At 44.6% G+C, this 19,122-nt stretch overlaps 2 protein-coding genes and 1 long non-coding RNA gene across 4 annotated transcripts in view; 1 reads left to right on the forward strand and 2 right to left on the reverse strand.

The window, feature by feature from the left end:
- The window catches only part of LOC143783393 (protein kinase C delta type-like), a 38,424-nt gene extending 29,375 nt beyond the window's left edge, over positions 1 to 9,049 (reverse strand). The window contains exon 1 of the mRNA XM_077271813.1: positions 8,520 to 9,049. Within this exon, the coding sequence (XP_077127928.1) occupies positions 8,520 to 9,018 (499 nt within the window). The 5' untranslated portion in view covers positions 9,019 to 9,049. The remainder of the gene's footprint in view (positions 1 to 8,519) is intronic.
- The window catches only part of HSH2D (hematopoietic SH2 domain containing), a 317,087-nt gene that overhangs the window by 73,141 nt on the left and 224,824 nt on the right, over positions 1 to 19,122 (forward strand). The gene's annotated exons all lie outside the window — the stretch shown is intronic.
- The window catches only part of LOC143783463 (uncharacterized), a 74,552-nt gene that overhangs the window by 30,484 nt on the left and 24,946 nt on the right, over positions 1 to 19,122 (reverse strand). The window lies entirely within an intron of this gene.

Raw genomic sequence — 19,122 nt, forward strand, 5'->3', positions numbered from 1 at the left:
ATGAGCCCAACACAGCCTCCCTATATATTCCATGAGCCCCACACAGCTTCCCCATATACAGCATGAGCCCCACACAGCCTCCCCATATACTGCATGAGCCTCACACAGCCTCCCTATATACTGCATGAACCCCACACAGCCTCCGTATATACTGCATGAGCCTCACACAGCCTTCCTATATACTGCATGAGCCTCACACAGCCTCCCTGTATACTGCATGAGCCCCACACAGCCTCCGTATATACAGTATGAGCCCCACACAGCCACCCCATATATTGCATGAGTCCCATACAGCCTCCCCATATACTGCATGATCCCCACACAGCCTCCCTAAATACAACATGAGCCCCACACAGCCTCCCTATATACTGCATGAGCCCCACACAGCCTCCCTATATATTCCATGAGCCACACAAGCCTCCCTATATACTGTATGAGCCCCACACAGCCTCCTATATACAGCATGAGCCCCACTCAGCCTCCCTATATACAGCATGAGCCCCACACAGCCTCCCTATATACAGCATGAGCCCCACATAGCCTCCCCATATACAGCATGAGCCTCACACAGCCTCCCCATATACAGCATGAGCCCCACACAGCCTCCCTATATACTGCATGAGCCCCTCACAACCTCCCTATATGTTGCATGAGCCCCACACAGCCTCCCTATATACTGCATGAACCTCACACAGCCTCCCCATATACTGTATGAGCCCCACACAGCCTCCCTATATACAGCATGAGCCCCACACAGCCTCCCTATATACAGCATGAGCCCCACACAGCCTCCCTATATACTGCATTAGCCCCACACAGCCTCCCTATATACTGCATTAGCCCCACACAGCCTCCCTACATACTGAATTAGCCCCACACAGCCTCCCTATATATTCCATGAGCCCCACACAGCCTCCCTATATACTGTATGAGCCCCACACAGCCTCCCATATACTGCCTGAGCCCAACACAGCCTCCCCATATACTGTATGAGCCCCACATCCTCCCATATACAGCATGAGCCCCACACAGCCTCCCTATATACAGGATGAGCCCCACACAGCCTCCCTATATACTGAATTAGCCCCACACAGCCTCCCTATATATTCCATGAGCCCCACACAGCCTCCCTATATACAGCATGAGCCCCACACAGCCTACCCGTAAACTGCATGAGTCCCACACAGCGTCCTCATGTCCAGCAAGAGCCCCAAACAGCTTCCCTATATACAGCATGAGCCCCACACAACCTCTATATATTCCATGAGCCCCACACAGCCTCCCCATAAACTGCTTTGGCCCCACACAGCCTCCCCATATACTGTATGAGCCCCACACAGCCTCCCTATATGCTGCATGAGCCCCACAGAGCCTCCCCATGTCCAGCAAGAGCCCCAAACAGCTTCCCTATACACAGCATGAGCCCCACACAGCCTCCCTGTATACAGCATGAGCCCCACACAACCTCCCTATATACAGCATGAGCCCCACACAGCCTCCCTGTATACAGCATGAGCCCCACACAGCCTCCCATATACTGCATGAGCCCAACACAGCCTCCCTATACAATGCATGAGCTCCACAAAGCCTCCCCATATACACTGCGTGAGCCCCACACAGCCTCCTATATACAGCATGAGCCCCACACAGCCTCCCCATATACAGCATAAGCCCCACACAGCCTCCCTATATACAGCATGAGCCTCATACAGCCTCCCCATATACAGCATGAGCCTCACACAGCTTCCCCATATACTGCATGAGCCCCACACAGCCTCCCTATATACTGCATGAGCCTCCACAGCCTCACCATATACAGCATGACCCCCACACAGCATCCCCATATACACCATGAACCCCACACAGCCTCCTATATACTGCATGAGCCTCACATAGCCTCCCCATATACTCAATGAGAGTCCCATATCCTTCTTATGTCCAGCATGGACATACAATACAATATATTGCTCTCCCCATGGTCCTCAATAGAATAAAATTGCACCGCCTATGATCCTCCTTACAATAAAATTTAGCCCCTCTTGTCCTCCATACAATATAATGTACTCCCCATGGTACTCCATACAGTATAATGCATTCGCCATAGTCCTCCATATAATAAATAACGTACCCCCCCATTGTCCTCCATAAGATAGAATGCACCCTCATACTCCTCCATGTAAGATAATGCACTCCTCATGGCCTCTATACAGTATAATGCACCGCCCATGGTTCTCTATACAGTATATTGCAATCCCTGTTATCCTTCATAGAATATAATGCATAGTCCTAGTCCATGGTCATCTATACAATATAATGAATCTCCAATTGTCCTCCATACAATACAATGTACTCTCCATGGTCCCCCATACAATATAATGCACTCCCCTTGGTCCTCTATATAGTTTAATGCACTCTCCATGGTCCTTCCTACAATATCATGCACCTCCCATTGTTCTATATACAACATAATGCATTCCCATGGTCCTCTATTCAATATAATACACAACCCAAGGTCTTCTATAAAATATAATGCACCCCCCATGGTCATCCGTACAATATGATGAACCATTTCCTTTTGTCCTCTATACAATATAATGACCTTCCCATGGTCCTAAATACAATATAATTCACCCACCAATGTCATCTACACAATATAATGCGCTCCCTATTGTCGTCCATACAATATAAAGCACTCATCATGGTCCTCCATATAATGCAATGCACTTGCCATGATCCTCCATACAATATAATGAACCTCCTATTGTCTTCTATACAATATAATTCAATCCCCCATGGTCCTCCAAACAATATAACGCGCTCCCCATAGTGCTCCATAGAATATAATGCGCTCCACACGGCCCTACAGAGAATATAATGTACTCTCCATGGTCCGCCATAGAATGTAATGAGCTCCCCATGGTCCTCCATACAATATTATGCTCTCACATCAAGGAAAATAGAAAAAATTGGAATCCGGCTCAACAGGCCTGGATTTTCCTTTTCTTTTTACTTTTCAAAAGAAATATGGTGCATACATAAGAAAAATTTACATGGTCGACATGACCCAGTGTCTGAGCCCCAGATGGATGAGCATAGAGCAATTGGGTGAGCTGGAATTAAGTTTCTATAAATATAATGCTCTCCCCATGGTGCTATATACAATATAATGAACCTCCTATTGTCCTCTTTACAATATAATGAACCTCCTTTTGTCCTCTATACAATATAATTTCCGGGACAGACAGACGGAAGTGACCCTCAGACAATTATATATATAGATAATGAACCCACAAATCACCTATACAATATACTGCACTCCCTATGGTCCTCCATATAATATGATGCACTCCCCATGGACCTCCATGCAATATAATATACTCCCTACGGTCCTCCATACAACATAATGCCCTCCCCACGATTGTTCATAGACAATAATGCACTCCCCATGGTCTATTATACAATATAATGCATTCCCCATGGTCCTCTATAGAATATAATGCACCTCCCATGGTCCTCCATACAATGTAATGCACTTTCAATGGTTCTCCATAGAATATAAATCTCCCTCCCCATAGTCCTCCATACAATATAATGCACCCCTCCATAATCCTCCATATAGTATAATGCACTCCCCATGATACTCTGTACAATAAAATGCACCCTCCATGGTCATCCACACAATATAATGCACCCCCGTGGTCCTCCCTACAATATAAAACACCCCCAAGGTCATCTATACAATATAATGCCTTCCCTATGGTCCTCCACACAATATAATACACCCCACGGTCCTCCATACAACATAATGCACTCCCCATGGTCCTCCATAGAATACAATGCATTCCCATGGTCATGTATGCAATATATTGCACTCCCAATGGTCCTCCATAAAATATAATGTGCTCTCCTTGGTCCTCCATAGAATATAATGCACATCCCCATTGTCCTCTATACATTATAATGTACCCCTTTGGTCCTCTTTATAGTATAATGCACGTCCCATGGTCCTCTATACAATATATTAAACCCCCTATGGTCCTCTATTCAGTATAATAAACCCCCCCATTGTCCTCTATACAATATAATGCACTTTCCATGGTCCTCCATACAATATAATGCACGCCCTATTGTCATCTATACAATATAATTCACTACTTATGGTCCTCCGTGCAATATAATGCCCTAACTTGGCCCTCCATACAATATAATGCACCCCTATGGTCCTCCATACAATATAATGAACCACCTATAGTCCTCTATAAAATATAATACAATCCCCCATGGTTCTTTATACAATATAATGGACCCCCCATGGTCCTCCATGCAATATAATGCACTCTCCATGGTTCTCGATTCAACATAATGCACCCCTCATGGTCATCTTTACAATTTAATGCACTCCCCATAGTCCTCCATACAATAAAATGCAGCCCTATGGTCCTCCACACAATATAACCCCCCCCCCCGTGGTCCTCCATACAATATAAAGCACCCCCATGGACATTTATACAATATAATGCCCTTCCCATTGTCCACCACACAATATAATGCACCCCTATGGTCCTCCATACTATGTAATGCACTCCCACGGAACTCTATATAATATACTGCACCACCATGGTCCTCCATGCAGTATAATGCACCCCCCATAGTCCTCTATACAATATAATACAAGCCACGTGGCCCTCCATAGAATTGAATGCGCACCCCATGGTGGTCCATAAGATATAATGCGCTCCCCATGGTCCTCTATAGAATGTAATGAGCTCCCCGTGTTCCTTCATACAATATAATGAACCTGCAATTGTCCTCCATACAATATGATGGCCTCCCCATGGTCCTCCAAAGAATAGAATGCACCCACCCAGCTGATCTATAAAATATAATCCACTCCACATGGCTCTCCATACAATATAATGCACTTCCCATGGTCCTAAATAGAATATAATGGGCTCCCTATGGTCCTCCATAGAGTGTAATGTGCTCCCTATGGTCATCCGTAGAATGTAATGTACCCCCATTGACCTCCATACAATATAATGCCTTCCCCATGGTCTTCCATACAATGTAATGGACACCCCATTTTCCTCCATAGAATATAATGCGCTCCACATGGTCCTCCATAGAATGCAATGTACCTCACCATGGTGATCCATACAATATAATGCGATACAATAATAAAGAGGCTAAGGACACTTCATCAATATATGACTAACATCATCTACTATGGTAAGGTGCCATATAGAAGAGAAGTGATATGAAACAACATGCAAATAAAAGAATATCTTTATAAAATAACAATAGTATAAAAACAAATTTGAAAAGACAGGGCAAGAAAAAAGGGCCTCCAAATGATGGGGAAAGGAAGCAGCAGCAAGTAATGATAAAGCGCACAGCTAAACAATATAATGCGAGCACCATGCATAAAAGAAGCAGGCGAATGTATAATCCTTACATTCATGAAGGGACAGGAACGGAGAGACTTAGCAAGCACTACAAAGTTGCTTCATATGCTAAGTTTTGCAGATGCAATATTAAATAGCTGCCTGCAAGAAGGAAAGGAAAGAAACAAAGTCCAGGAGGAGTGAAGACAAGGTGAGGTGCTTATGGATTATATGCCATAGAAGCTAGTTCCTTCACATCACATGTGCTGCTGACAGATCTCAGTAAAAAGGTGTATTAAATGTCCAGGAAGTTCAGAATGCTCATATAGTTAGATACCTGCTAGAAGACTAGAACTGTCAGACTGTGCGGTAGGGCCAGCTGCTGCTAGAGATCCCCTTGTCCGACGTGCACAGTTTCGCAAGGTTGCTTCTTGGGGCCTGACCATGGTCCTCCATACAATACAATGCAGTCGCCATGGTCCTCCATAGAACATAATGCACCCCCCATAGTCCTTCCTAGAATATAATGCACTCCCCAGAGTCCTCTTAAAAATATAATGCACACCCCATTTTCCTTCCGAGAATATAGTAGACTCCCCATGGTCCTTCATAGACTATAATGCACCCCCCATAGTCCTCCCTAGAATATAATGCACTCCCCAGAGTCCTCTTAAAAATATAATGCACACCCCATTTTCCTTCCGAGAATATAGTAGACTCCCCATGATCCTTCATAGACTATAATGCAGCCCCCATAGTCCTCCCTAGAATATAATGCGCTCTCCGTGGTCCTCCATAAAATGCACTCCCCATGGTCCTTCATAGACTATAATGCAGCCCCCATAGTCCTCCATAGAATGTAATGCGCTCTCCGTGGTCTTCCATAAAATGCACTCCCAATGGTCCTTCAAACAAGCTTATGCACCCCCCATGGTCCTCAATAGAATATAATGTTCTCCCCATGGTCATCCATAGAATGCAATGAGCGACCTATGGTCCTTCATACAACATAATGCCCTCTTCATGGTCCTCCATACAATATAATGTACTCCCCATGGTCCTCCATAGGCTATAATCCACCCCCATAGTCCTCCATAGAATATAATACACTCCCCATGATCCACCAAACAATTTAATGTACACCCCATGGTCCTCCAGAGAATTTTATGCACTCCCCGTGGTCCTCCTAAGAATATAATGCACCCTCAATGGTCCTCAATACAATATAATGTACCCCATGGTCCTCCATACAATATAATTAACCTCTTATAATCCTCCATACAGTATAATGCACCCCTCATGGTCCCCCATACAATATAATGTACTCTCCATGGTCCTCTATAGAATACAATGAACTCCTCATGGTACTCTATAGAATAAAATTAACTCCTCATGGTACTCCATTGAATATAATGCACCTCCCATGGTCCTCCAAACAAGATAATGCACCTCCCATGGTCCTCCAAACAAGATAATGCACTCCCCATGGTCCTTCATAGAATATAATGCACTTCACCTAGTCCTCCCATGGATTATTATTATTTATTATTATAGCGCCATTTACTCCATAGCGCTTTACATGTGAGAAGGAGAATACATAGTAATAACAGGTGCAATAATCCTGACCAATACGAGTCAGCGACTGGTACAGGAGGAGCGAGGACCCTGCCCCCGAGGGCTCACAGTCTACAGGGGGTGGGTGAGGATACAGAAGGGAGGGCAGCGCTGGTCGTGCAGCGGTGTGGTGGAGCGAGGGTTACTGCAGGTTGTAGGCTTGTCGGAAGACGTAGGCCTTCAGGTTCCTTAGGAAGGTTTCCACAGTAGGTGAGAGTCTGATATGTTGGGGTAGAGAGTTCAAGAGTGAGGGGGGATACACTGGAGAAACCTTGTATGTGAATGTGGAAAGACTAAACAAAAGGGGAGTAGAGGAGGAAATAGTAACATTATAACATTGGCAACAAATGTGGCAACTTCTAGGACCGTTTACGGCAGAGAAAGTCATTTAAGGAGTTATTCACCACTGGTCAACCCCTTCTGAGTGCTGCAGAGCAACAAAGTAAAAGCACTCCATGTTTACAGGAGACTCAGTGCTAGCATCGTGGGAATGGCGCCATTCCAGGAGGTGTGTGTTTTTTATTTTATTTCAGACACTGCAGCATTTAAAGGGGTTATGTCACCAAGGTTTTAACGCCTAATCTGAGATCTAATATACCGTATTTAGAATTATATATCTATATACTGTAATATATAAAGAGAAATGTATCACGTATTGAGCTGCTTGCTGTAGTTTTTATAAAATCACTGTTTTATCAGCAGGAGATTATCAGTAGAGGACTGCTGCAAGATAGTTATCCATATTCATGAGCTCTGTATAACTCGACCACTGATTCGGAGCTTTCTGCCTATGCACAGTGTACACATACACAGAATACTTCCAATCAGTGTTGTTAGCAGGGTTATACAGAGCTCAGCATCGAGAGAACTGGTAAATCTGCAGCTGATAAGACTGTCATTTTATCAAAATTACACCATGTAGTCCAATAAGTAGTATATCATTGGTATAAGGGTCTCTGCCCCTATATCATGCTGACAGATTCCCTTTAAAAAAAGGTGTCAGCCTTTTCCATATCTTGTGGTAAATCTCATCAGAGCTGAACCTGGACATTACACAATGATAAGAACATGTCACCATGAATTGGGAACAGATAACTCTGACCATGTTACGATACGATACGATACACTTTATTGATCCCGTGGGAAATTATGTTATCACAGCAGCACAACTTAAATCATAAAATGAATTACTTAATTGACATGACAGTGGAGTTGACAGAAGAACATTATACATTAGAATAGGACATACACAACGGGTGAACTGAAATGTAGAGAAATAAAGTAGACATTCACCTTGATTATTTAACCCTAATGTTATTGTTGTACATTCCCATTGGTAAACTGCCTACAACACCTGTAATCTTCTGCACTAATATAAAACTGGTTTTGGTAATTTTTCATTATAAAAGGTTCATTTGATGTAGAATTATTTTGCTGACTTTTTTCCCCGGATTACATGTGGAGATATAAAACATGTACAATAACTTTCTCTGTAATTGATAGTTCTTTATCTCTACTTACCTGAGCCTCCTGGGTACTTCTGCAGGTCTTTTTTTTCCTGAATGTTGGTCTTAACAATTGGTGTCTTTCCTTCCTCTGCACAGTCCAGGCCGATTCTTCTTTTCTTTGGTCCTATCCTCTGGACAATGATGTCTTCATCCACTCGGTCCATCTCTGGGGTGGGAGACATCTTCTGTCCTGCGTCTGGATTCTTCCTCTTTTTGCCCTTCCTTTTGGGCTCTTTGATTGAAGACTTCTCATCAGCCGATGAGGTGAAGTCTCTTCTGTTCTTTAGCCCTTCACTCTGGGCAATGACGTCCTCATGCACTCGCTCCATTTCTGGGGTGGGAGACGTCTTCCGTCCAGAGTCTGCTTTTTTTGTTTTTTTGATTGAAGGCTCGTCATCAGATAATGAATCCAAGTGTCTTCTTTTCCTCGCTCTCTTCCTCCCTACAAACTCTTCTTTCTCCATATTAGCGCTTTGCTTATAATCCACAGACAGATTCTTCACCTTCACCATCAACTCCAACTGTCACTTTCCTCAACTGTCAACTGAGCGCACGGGTACCTGGATGACACTGGTCATGTGATCAGTAACTGACCAATAGGATTCCAGGGTATATGCTATAGGAATGTATCAATTTGATATACGGGTTGGAATACAATTACCGTATATACTCGAGTATAAGCCGACCCGAGTACAAGCCGACCCCCTAATTTTGCAACAAAAAACTGGGAAAACTTATTGACTCGAGTATAAGCCTAGGGTGGGAAATGCAGCAGCTACCGGTATATGTCAAAAATAAAAATAGATACCAATAAAAGTAAAATTAATTGAGACATCAGTACCGTATTTTCCGGCGTATAAGACGACTTTTTAACCCCCGAAAATCTTCTTAAAAGTCGGGGGTCGTCTTATACGCCGGGAATCGTCTTGTACGCCGGTGTATATGGTGGGTGGGGAGGGGGAGTGATCCTGATGACGAGGGGGCGTCTCACAGGAAAGTGAGTAATCCCCATTACCTTATCCTAGCGGTGCAGCGTGGGGGTGTCAGTGCTGGGAGCGGCTGTGTTCTGGTGCGGCGGCTCCTCTTCTGTGTGGGGCCTCTGTGCTGTGGGGTGGCGGCGGCAGCGGCGTATCTTTATCCAGTTGGGGCTCCTCCGGCATCTCCTTAGCCCTGGAGGCCCCGCCGCAACTCCATCGGTGCAATGTGGTGGCCTCCGGGAAAATGGCCGCTGCTCAGATTCAGATCTCGTGTCCCGAGATTTCGGGACGAGATCTGAATCTGAGCAGCGGCCATTTTCCCGGAGGCCACCGCATCGCACCTATTGAGCTGCCTCCGGGAAAATGGCCGCTGCATTGCACCGATGGAGTTGCGGCGGTGCCTCCAGGGCTAAGGAGATGCCGGAGGAGCCCCAACTGGATAAAGATATGCCGCCGCCACCGCCACCCCACAGCACAGAGGCCCCACACAGAAGAGGAGCCGCCGCACCAGAGCACAGCAGCCGCCGCACCAGAGCACAGCAGCCGCCGCCGCCACTCCCAGCACTGAGACCCCCACGCTGCACCGCTACGATAAGGTAATGGGGGATACTCACTTTCCTGTGAGACGCCCCCTCGTCATCAGGATCACTCCCTCCCCCCCCCCAAAAGGCACATATTCACCGGCCCTATAAGACGACATAGGGTGTATAAGAAGACCCCCGACTTTTAAGAAGATTTTATATTTTAACTGGTATAGTTGGGGGGTCGTCTTATACGCCCAGTCGTCTTATACGCCGGAAAATACGGTAGGTTAAGTTTTTTTGAATATCCATATTGAATCAGGAGCCCCATATAATGATCCATGCAGTTATGGCCCCATAGATGCCCCATATAATCCTCCATGCAGTTATGGCCCCATATAATGCTCCACATAATGCTCTCCATGCAGTTATGGCCCCATAGATGCTCCATGCAGTTATGGCCCCATAGATGCTCCATATAATCCTCCATGCAGTTATGGCCCCATAGATGCTCCATATAATGCTCCATGCAGGTATGGCCCCATAGATGCTCCATATAAAGCTCCATGCAGTTATGGCCCCATAGATGCTCCATATAAAGCTTCATGCAGTTATGGCCCCATAGATGCTCCATATAAAGCTCCATGCAGTTATGGCCCCATATATGCCCCATATAATCCTCCATGCAGTTATGGCCCCATATAATGCTCCACATAATGCTCTCCATGCAGTTATGGCCCCATAGATGCTCCATGCAGTTATGGCCCCATAGATGCTCCATATAATCCTCCATGCAGTTATGGCCCCATAGATGCTCCATATAATGCTCCATGCAGTTATGGCCCCATAGATGCTCCATATAAAGCTCCATGCAGTTATGGCCCCATAGATGCTCCATATAAAGCTTCATGCAGTTATGGCCCCATAGATGCTCCATATAATGCTCCATGCAGTTATGGCCCCATAGATGCTCCATATAAAGCTCCATGCAGTTATGGCCCCATAGATGCTCCATATAAAGCTTCATGCAGTTATGGCCCCATAGATGCTCCATATAAAGCTCCATGCAGTTATGGCCCCATATATGCCCCATATAATCCTCCATGCAGTTATGGCCCCATAGATGCCCCATTTATTGCCCCATAGATGCCCCATATAATGCTCCATGCAGTTATGGCCCCATAGATGCCCCATATAATGCTCCATACAGTTATTGCCCCATAGATGCCCCATATAATGCTCCATGCAGTTATGGCCCCATAGATGCCCCATATAATGCTCCATGCTGTTGTTTATGGCCCCATAGACGCTCCATATAATGCTCCATGCAGTTGTTTATGGCCCCATAGACGCTCCATATAATGCTCCATGCAGTTGTTTATGGCCCCATAGACGATCCAATTTAATGCTCCATGCAGTTGTTTATGGCCCCATAGACGCTCCATACAGCCACATGTAATGCTGCTGCAATATAAAAAAAAAAAAGAATCACATACTCATCTCTCGTCGCTGCTCCTCAGCATCCCGTCTCTCCGCACTGACTGTTCAGGCAGAGGGCGGCGCGCGCACTAATACGTCATCGCGCCCTCTGACCTGCACAGTCACAGCAAGAGGACGGGAAGACGGAGCGGCGCCCGGCGAATGGAACACGGACAGGTGAATATGAAATACTCACCTGGTCCCGGCGCTCCTGACGCTGTCCCTGCCTGTCCCATGGTACCGCACCTTCTTCCTGTAATCAGCGGTCACCAGTACCGCTGATTACAGTAATGAATATGCGGCTCCGCCTCTATGGGAGTGGAGTCCATATTCATTACTTTAATGAGCGGTACCACGTGACCGCTGAATAGAAGAAGAGCTGCAGCCCTGGAGACCATGGGACAGGCTGGGACAGCGTTAGGAGCGCCGGGACCAGGTGAGTATGCGACACTGCTCTCTCCCCCTCACCCGCCGACCATGACTCGAGTATAAGCCGAGAGGGGCACTTTCAGCCCAAAAATTTGGGCTGAAAATCTCAGCTTATACTCGAGTATATACGGTAAATCTGTTTCTGTTTCACTGTTTTTAGTTAGTTGATCTAATCTTTATCTTTGCAATTTTCCATCACTTGAGTATTATCTCACAGATAATGTTAGGATTGTTGGGCCCATGTTAACAATGTTCTGTATTATTGGTCCACACAACCATCAATAAACTGTATACCTGACCATTGTACTTATTGAGAATCAGCTGAGAGCTCAACATTATTTGCATCGAGTGGATGTGAACAAAGCAAGCAATATTAGTTTCTCAGCTACTGCTGTACTCAGTATAAGCAGTGGCTGAAATGACAAAGCTAAGGATAATAATGTTTGTTTTGATTCCTGCCTATGCAGAGCACAGCAGTCTGTGACAAACTGATTTTGACTTCAGTGCCATGTATAAGCAGTGACTATGGTGACAGAAGATGAGCAGCTAATTATTGGAGACAGCTCTGCAGATCACGTGCAGTGCATATAACCAGTGTTTATTCATTAGCTATTTATTTTCGGTTGTCTTTGTTTCTGGCTATGTAGAGTAGACCACTCCAGATGAGTTTGCCATAGGCTGCTGTACTCTGCTTAGGCAGCATCTTCTATGATAAAGCTCACTTCATTATACTGAGATTTGTAATTTTGGTCTTTGCTTATGTAGAGAGCAGCAACCACTGGCAAAATCATCCCACCTTGTGCGCTCTGCATAAGTAGACTTAGGTGGGCATTCGCTTTGCCGCTCAATACTGTCTTTATTTATTAGTTAGAGCTGCTTTTATACTTTTACATTATTTCTAATCCAAGCTAGTGTTACAAGTAAGGAAAGGGACTTATTGAGGGTTATGGTTAGGCCCGGGACTAGGCTTAGGGCTGGGGTTAGGGACCAGATTAGGAATAGAGTTAGGATTATATATGATTAAGAATAGGGCTAGGGCAATAAAATTGTTACATAAAAAATGTAGTAAGAAAATGAAGAACAAACAAATATAATAATGTATAACGTTTAATATTTTGAAAATTTGAGATCTGATTTCAGCAAAAAGCAGAATTTAAAAAAAAAAAAAAATAAGACATAAAATCTCAAAGTATAATTACATCAGTATTTTCCCATAGATTACAATTTACTGGTAATACTGGGGTTTTGGAAAGGTCTCGGAGTACTAATGCTTCACGGTTTAGGGGGCACACACTTGTATTGTCCTGGGTGCCTGTAACCCACGCTGTACCAGTGTGCTATCAGCATAGTGTACAGCAACCAGCAAGTTTTCATATTTCACATTTTCTGCATTTTTTCATCTGTCGCCTAAAAGACAACAGGTAAATATTAAATGTACTACAAACATCAGGCTTATTATTGTGAGATGCTCACTTTAACTGAGTTTATTTTACAAAAAGCCCTAAATGTGACGTCTCGTTCATGTGTTTTGCCAAAAGTTTCTTTGTAGGACTTGTAAAGGAATAAAAAGACATAAACATATCTGAATTAAATAAAATATCATCTGGGAAGAGCTGGTAATAATATGAATAAAAACAACAGAGTTTCCTACAAGCAAAAAAAATCCACAAAAACTATGGGTGAAAATAATCTACTGTTGGTCTTTATAAAAGATGTTTCTGTGCTCTTAACGAGGTTGTCTCATCTTATCCTCTGAAGGACACTGCTTTCCTGGCTTCCTGCTCGTTGGGGGTATTGCGCTGTTGTTTAAAGGGATTTCCCACTACCAGGACAACCCCTTCTCAATCTAATTATTTGCCCCTGTTAAAATAAAAACACCTGTGCTCCCCTCCCGTGCCAGCGCAGATCCAGTAGTGTCACCGCTCACAGAGATAACCTTTATTATGTAAATTGCTCTGATATTGTGAAATCGGCTCTGTGAATTGGCTGTTATGGGCAATTGTATGGTGCAATTTCTCCTGTTATCCTTGTGAAAATGCAATATTTGGAGCTAAAAATAATTTTTGTTGGGAAAATGTGATTTTTTTTTATTTTCAAGTTCTGTGAAGCACCTGGGGTTTCAAGGTGCTCACCACATATCTAGATAAGTTCCCTAAAGCTATGTGCACACGTAGGTCGGGTCTCTGCGGGTTCTCCCGCAGCGGATTTGATAAATCTGCAGGGCAAAACCACTGTGGTTATCCCTGCAGATTTATCGCGGTTTGTTTTGTGGTTTCTGCTGCGGGTTTCCACCTATACTATTGATGCTGCATATGCAGCAATATGCAGCATCAATAGTAATGTTAAAATAAAAAAAAAAGGTTATATACTCACCCTCTGACGTCCCGATCTCCTCGGCGCTGCACGCGGCGGTCCGGTTCCAAAGATGCTGTGCGAGAAGGACCCTTCGTGACGTCACGGTAATGTGACCGCGACGTCACCGCAGGTCCTGCTCGCATAGCAACCCTGCGACCAGACGGCCGCGTGCAGCGCTGAGAGGTGAGTATATCATGATTTTTTATTTTAATTCTTGTTTTTTTACCCAAATATGGTTCCCAGGGCCTGGAGGAGAGTCTCCTCTCCTCCACCCCGGGTACCATCCGCACATGATCCACTTACTTCACGCATCGTGGGCACAGCCCCATGCGGGAAGTAAGCGAATCAATGCATTCCTATGGGTTCAGAATCGCCGCGATTCTGCACAAAGAAGTGACATGCTGCGGAATGTAAACCGCTGCGTTTCTGCGTGGTTTTTCCCGCAGCATGTGCACAGCGGATTGCGGTTTCCATAGGGTTTACATGTAACTGTAAACGCAATGGTAACTGCTGCGGACCCGCGGTAAAACCCGCAAAGTGCGAACATGGCCTAAGGGGTCTTGTTTCCAAAATGGTAAACAAACAAAGTTCTAAATCATGTCAATATGAAATACAGGGGCGGACACAGACAGCTTGGGGCCCCAGTGCAAGAAATGTATCTGGGCCCCCTCTCCTTTTATGGCTACCAAGCTACAGATATACCGTATATACTCGAGTATAAGCCGAGAATTTCAGCCCCTTTTTTAGACTGAAATTGTCCCTCTCGGCTTATACTTGAGTCATTCCCATTGGTTGGCAGGGAAGGGGGAGCGGCAGCTGTCTAATAATACTCACCTGCTCCTGGCACGGTCCCTGCATGTCCCTGGTTCTCCGGGTGCTGACAGCTTCTTCCTGTATTGAGCGGTCACATATTCACCTGTCCCATGTTCCACCGTCGGCGCCGCTCCGTCTTCCGCGTCCTCTGCAGTGACACTCAGGTCAGAGGGCGTGATGACGCGATTAGTGTGCGCGCCGCCCTCTGCCTGAACAGCCAGTGCAGAGGACGTGGAAGACACAGCGGCGCTGATGGTGGAACATGGGACAAGTGAATATAGCAAGTGCCGGGGGCCTGAGCGACGAGAGGTGAGTATGTGATTTTTTTTTTTTTTTATCGCAGCAACAGCATATGGAGCAAATATCTCTATGGAGCATCTTATGCGGCCATGTGCAGCGTTATATGGGGGCAAATATCTCTATGGAGCATCTTATGGGGCCATAATAAGCATTTGTGCAGCATTGTATGGGGGCAAATGTGTCTATGGAGCATCTTATGGGGCCATAATCAGCATTTGTGCAGCATTGTATGGGGAAAATGTCTGTATGGAGCATCTTATGGGGTCATAATCAACATTTGTGCAGCATTATATGGGGCATATTTTAATATGGAGCATCACATGGGGCCATCATGAACTGTATGGAGCGTTATATGGGGCTCCTGATTCAATATGGATATTCAAAAACACTTAACCTACTGATGTCTCAATTAATTTTACTTTTATTGGTATCTATTTTTATTTTTGACATTTACCGAAAGCTGCTGCATTTTCCACCCTAGGCTTACACTCAAGTCATTAAGTTTTCCCAGTTTTTTGTGGCAAAATTAGGGGTCTCGGCTTATACTTGGGTCGGCTTATGCTCGATTATATACGGTACATATTTTTTACAGTCTCCTCTCATTATATATATTGCCGCCCCTTATTACACAGTGCACTCTCTTTATGTATAGCGCCGTCCCTTATCACATAGTTCCCTCTTGTTACATACAGCACTGTCCCTTACAGATCAGATTCTCGTTATTTTTGTTATTTATACCTCCCTTTGCTTTATTACATATCGTCCATTCTTGTTAGATATAAACTGAAATGATGGCTGATGGAGAATGGGAAAGCTTCTTTTGTGATGGATGCGGCTGATGGACTGGTCTTCTGATCAGTTGCTGCTCCATCAGCTGTCATTTTACATTTTACAGGAGAGGACACTATGCAATAAAGAGAGGGCGCTGTGAATAACAAAAATAATGAGAATACTCAATGTAAGGGACGGTGCTGTAGATGACAAGAGATGATACTGTGTAATAAAGGACGGCGCTCCACATAACAGGATGCTACATAATAAAGGACTGCACCATACATAAATAGAGAGGATGTTACGTAATAATAGACGGGAGGGAATCGATACTGCAGACGCGATATCAGGATACGGACACTGCCGAAGCAGTCACAGGAAGCGAGCACTAATAACAGTACACAGGGTATGGGAAATGGGACACTATCAGACTAGGGATGGAGGACCATACAGTTGCTTACACACCAACCACCTAACATACAGTGGGGGAAATAAGTATTTGATCCCTTGCTGATTTTGTAAGTTTGCCCACTGACAAAGACATTAACAGTCTATAATTTTAAGGGTAGGTTAATTTTAACATTGAGAGATAGAGTATCAAAAATATAATCCCGAAAATCACATTTTAGAAATTATATAAATGTATTTTCATTTTGCAGTAAGAAATAAGTATTTGATCCCTCTGGCAACCAAGACTTAATACTTGGTGGCAAAATCCTTGTTGGCAAGCACAGCAGTCAGACATTTTTTGTAGTTGATGATGAGGTTTGCGCACATGTCAGGAAGAATTTTGTTCCACTCCTCTTTGCAGATCATCTTTAAATCAGTAGGATTTTGAGGCTGTCGTTGGGCAACTTGGAGCTTCAACTCCCTCCATAACTTTTCTATGGGATTAAGGTCCTGAGTCTGGCTATGCCACTCCATGACCTTACTGTGCTTCTTTTTCAGCCACTCCTTTGTTGCCTTGGCTGTATGTTTTTGGTCATAGTCTAGCTGGCAGACCCAGCCACGACCCATTTTTAGGCTATGTGCACACTTTGCGGATTCCACTGCGGATCCGCAGCGGATTTGACCGCTGCGGATCCGCAGCAGTTTCCCATGAGTTTACAGTACAATGTAAACCTATGGGAAACAAAAAACGCTGTGCACATGCTGCGGAAAAAAACGCGCGGAAACCATTCCGCAGCATGTCACTTCTTTTCTGCGGATTTTCACCTGCTCCAATAGGAAACTGCAGATGAAAATCCGCAGAAGAAACCGCAGTAAAAACCGCGAGAAATCCGCAGTAAAAACCGCAGCGGGTTTTCACTGCGGATTTTGGAATTCCGCTGCGGAAAATTCCGCAGTGGAATCCGCAAAGTGTGCACATAGCCTTAATGTCCTGGCTGAGGGAAGGAGGTTGTCACTCAGGATTTTACTGTACATTGCTCTATCCATTCTCCCATTGATGCGGTGAAGTAGTCCTGTGCCCTTAGCAGAGAAGAAACACCCCAAAGCATAATGTTTCCACCTCCATGCTTGACAGTGGGGACAGTGTTCTTTGGGTCATAGGCATTTCTCTTCCTCCAAACATGGCGGGTCGAGTTAATGCTAAAGACTTAAATTTTTGTCTCATCTGACCACAGCACCTTCTCCCAATCACTTTCAGAATCATCCAGGTGTTCATTGGCAAACTTCAGACGGGCCTGCACATGTGCCATTTTGAGCAGAGGGACCATGCGAGCACTGCAGGATTTAAAACCTTTACGGCGTAATGTGTTACCAGTGGTTTTCTTGGTGACTGTGGGCCCAGCTGCCTTGAGATCATTAACAAGTTCCCCCTGTGTAGTCTTAGGCTGACCTCTCACCTTCCTCATGATCAAGGATACCCCATGTGGTGAGATTTTGCATGGTGCCCCAGATTGATGTCGATTGACAGTAATTTGTATTTCTTCCATTTTCTTACTATTGCACTAACAGTTGTCTCCTTCTCACCCAATGTCTTACTTATGGTTTTCAGAAACGAAGACAAAGGTGAAAGGCACTGCCCAAAACTTATTAATAGAATAAAAGCTGGTATTTATAAGTCATCTTTGTCCAGAACAGCCACACCTAAGATTCCGGGTGCAACTCCATAGAAAAACAGATGTGTTCCATAGAATGAAAAGAAGAAAAAGCGGAATGCACTCACCGATCTCAAAAAAACAGCTTTATTCAATCTTCATGGATAAAACTTCATGGCCGGGGGAAGAGGAGTGGAGCTCGGGCGAGCAGGAGGAGACGACGACCGTTTCGCGCAGTGCTTGCGCTTCAACGGGTCTGCAGCTGCACACTCCGGTCCCGAGTGCCAGCGGCAGTGCCGGGTATTGAGGTGCGAGACTCGTGCGAGTTTGTCGCTAGTGTGACCCCAGGCCTTAAACGCAATATCTGTTTAATTTTTAAAAAAATGACCCAAAAAAAATGGCGTGGGCTTTTTGCCACTGCACTTGGGGACATTTTCAAAGTTTTCCCAATTTTTCGGACTGACTGACCTTCACTTCTTAAAGTAATGATGGCCACTCATTTTTCTTTACTTAGCTGCTTTTTTCTTGCCATAATACAAATTCTAACAGTCTATTCAGTAGGACTATCAGCTGTGTATCCACCAGACTTCTGCACAACACAACTGATGGTCCCAACACCATTTATAAGGCCAGAAATCCCACTTATTAAACCTGACAGGGCACACCTGTGAAGTGAAAACCATTCCCGGGGACTACCTCTTGAAGCTCATCAAGAGAATGCCAAGAGTGTGCAAAGCAGTCATCAAAGCAAAAGGTGGCTACTTTGAAGAACCTAGAATATAAGACATATTTTCAGCTGTTTCACACTTTTTTGTTAAGTATATAATTCCACATGTGTTAATTCATAGTTTTGATGCCTTCAGTGTGAATTTACAATTTTCATAGTCAAGAAAATACAGAGAAATCTTTAAATGGGAGGGTGTGTCCAA

Source organism: Ranitomeya variabilis, chromosome 1 (genome assembly GCF_051348905.1).
Source record: "Ranitomeya variabilis isolate aRanVar5 chromosome 1, aRanVar5.hap1, whole genome shotgun sequence".
Taxonomy (NCBI): Eukaryota; Metazoa; Chordata; class Amphibia; order Anura; family Dendrobatidae; genus Ranitomeya; species Ranitomeya variabilis.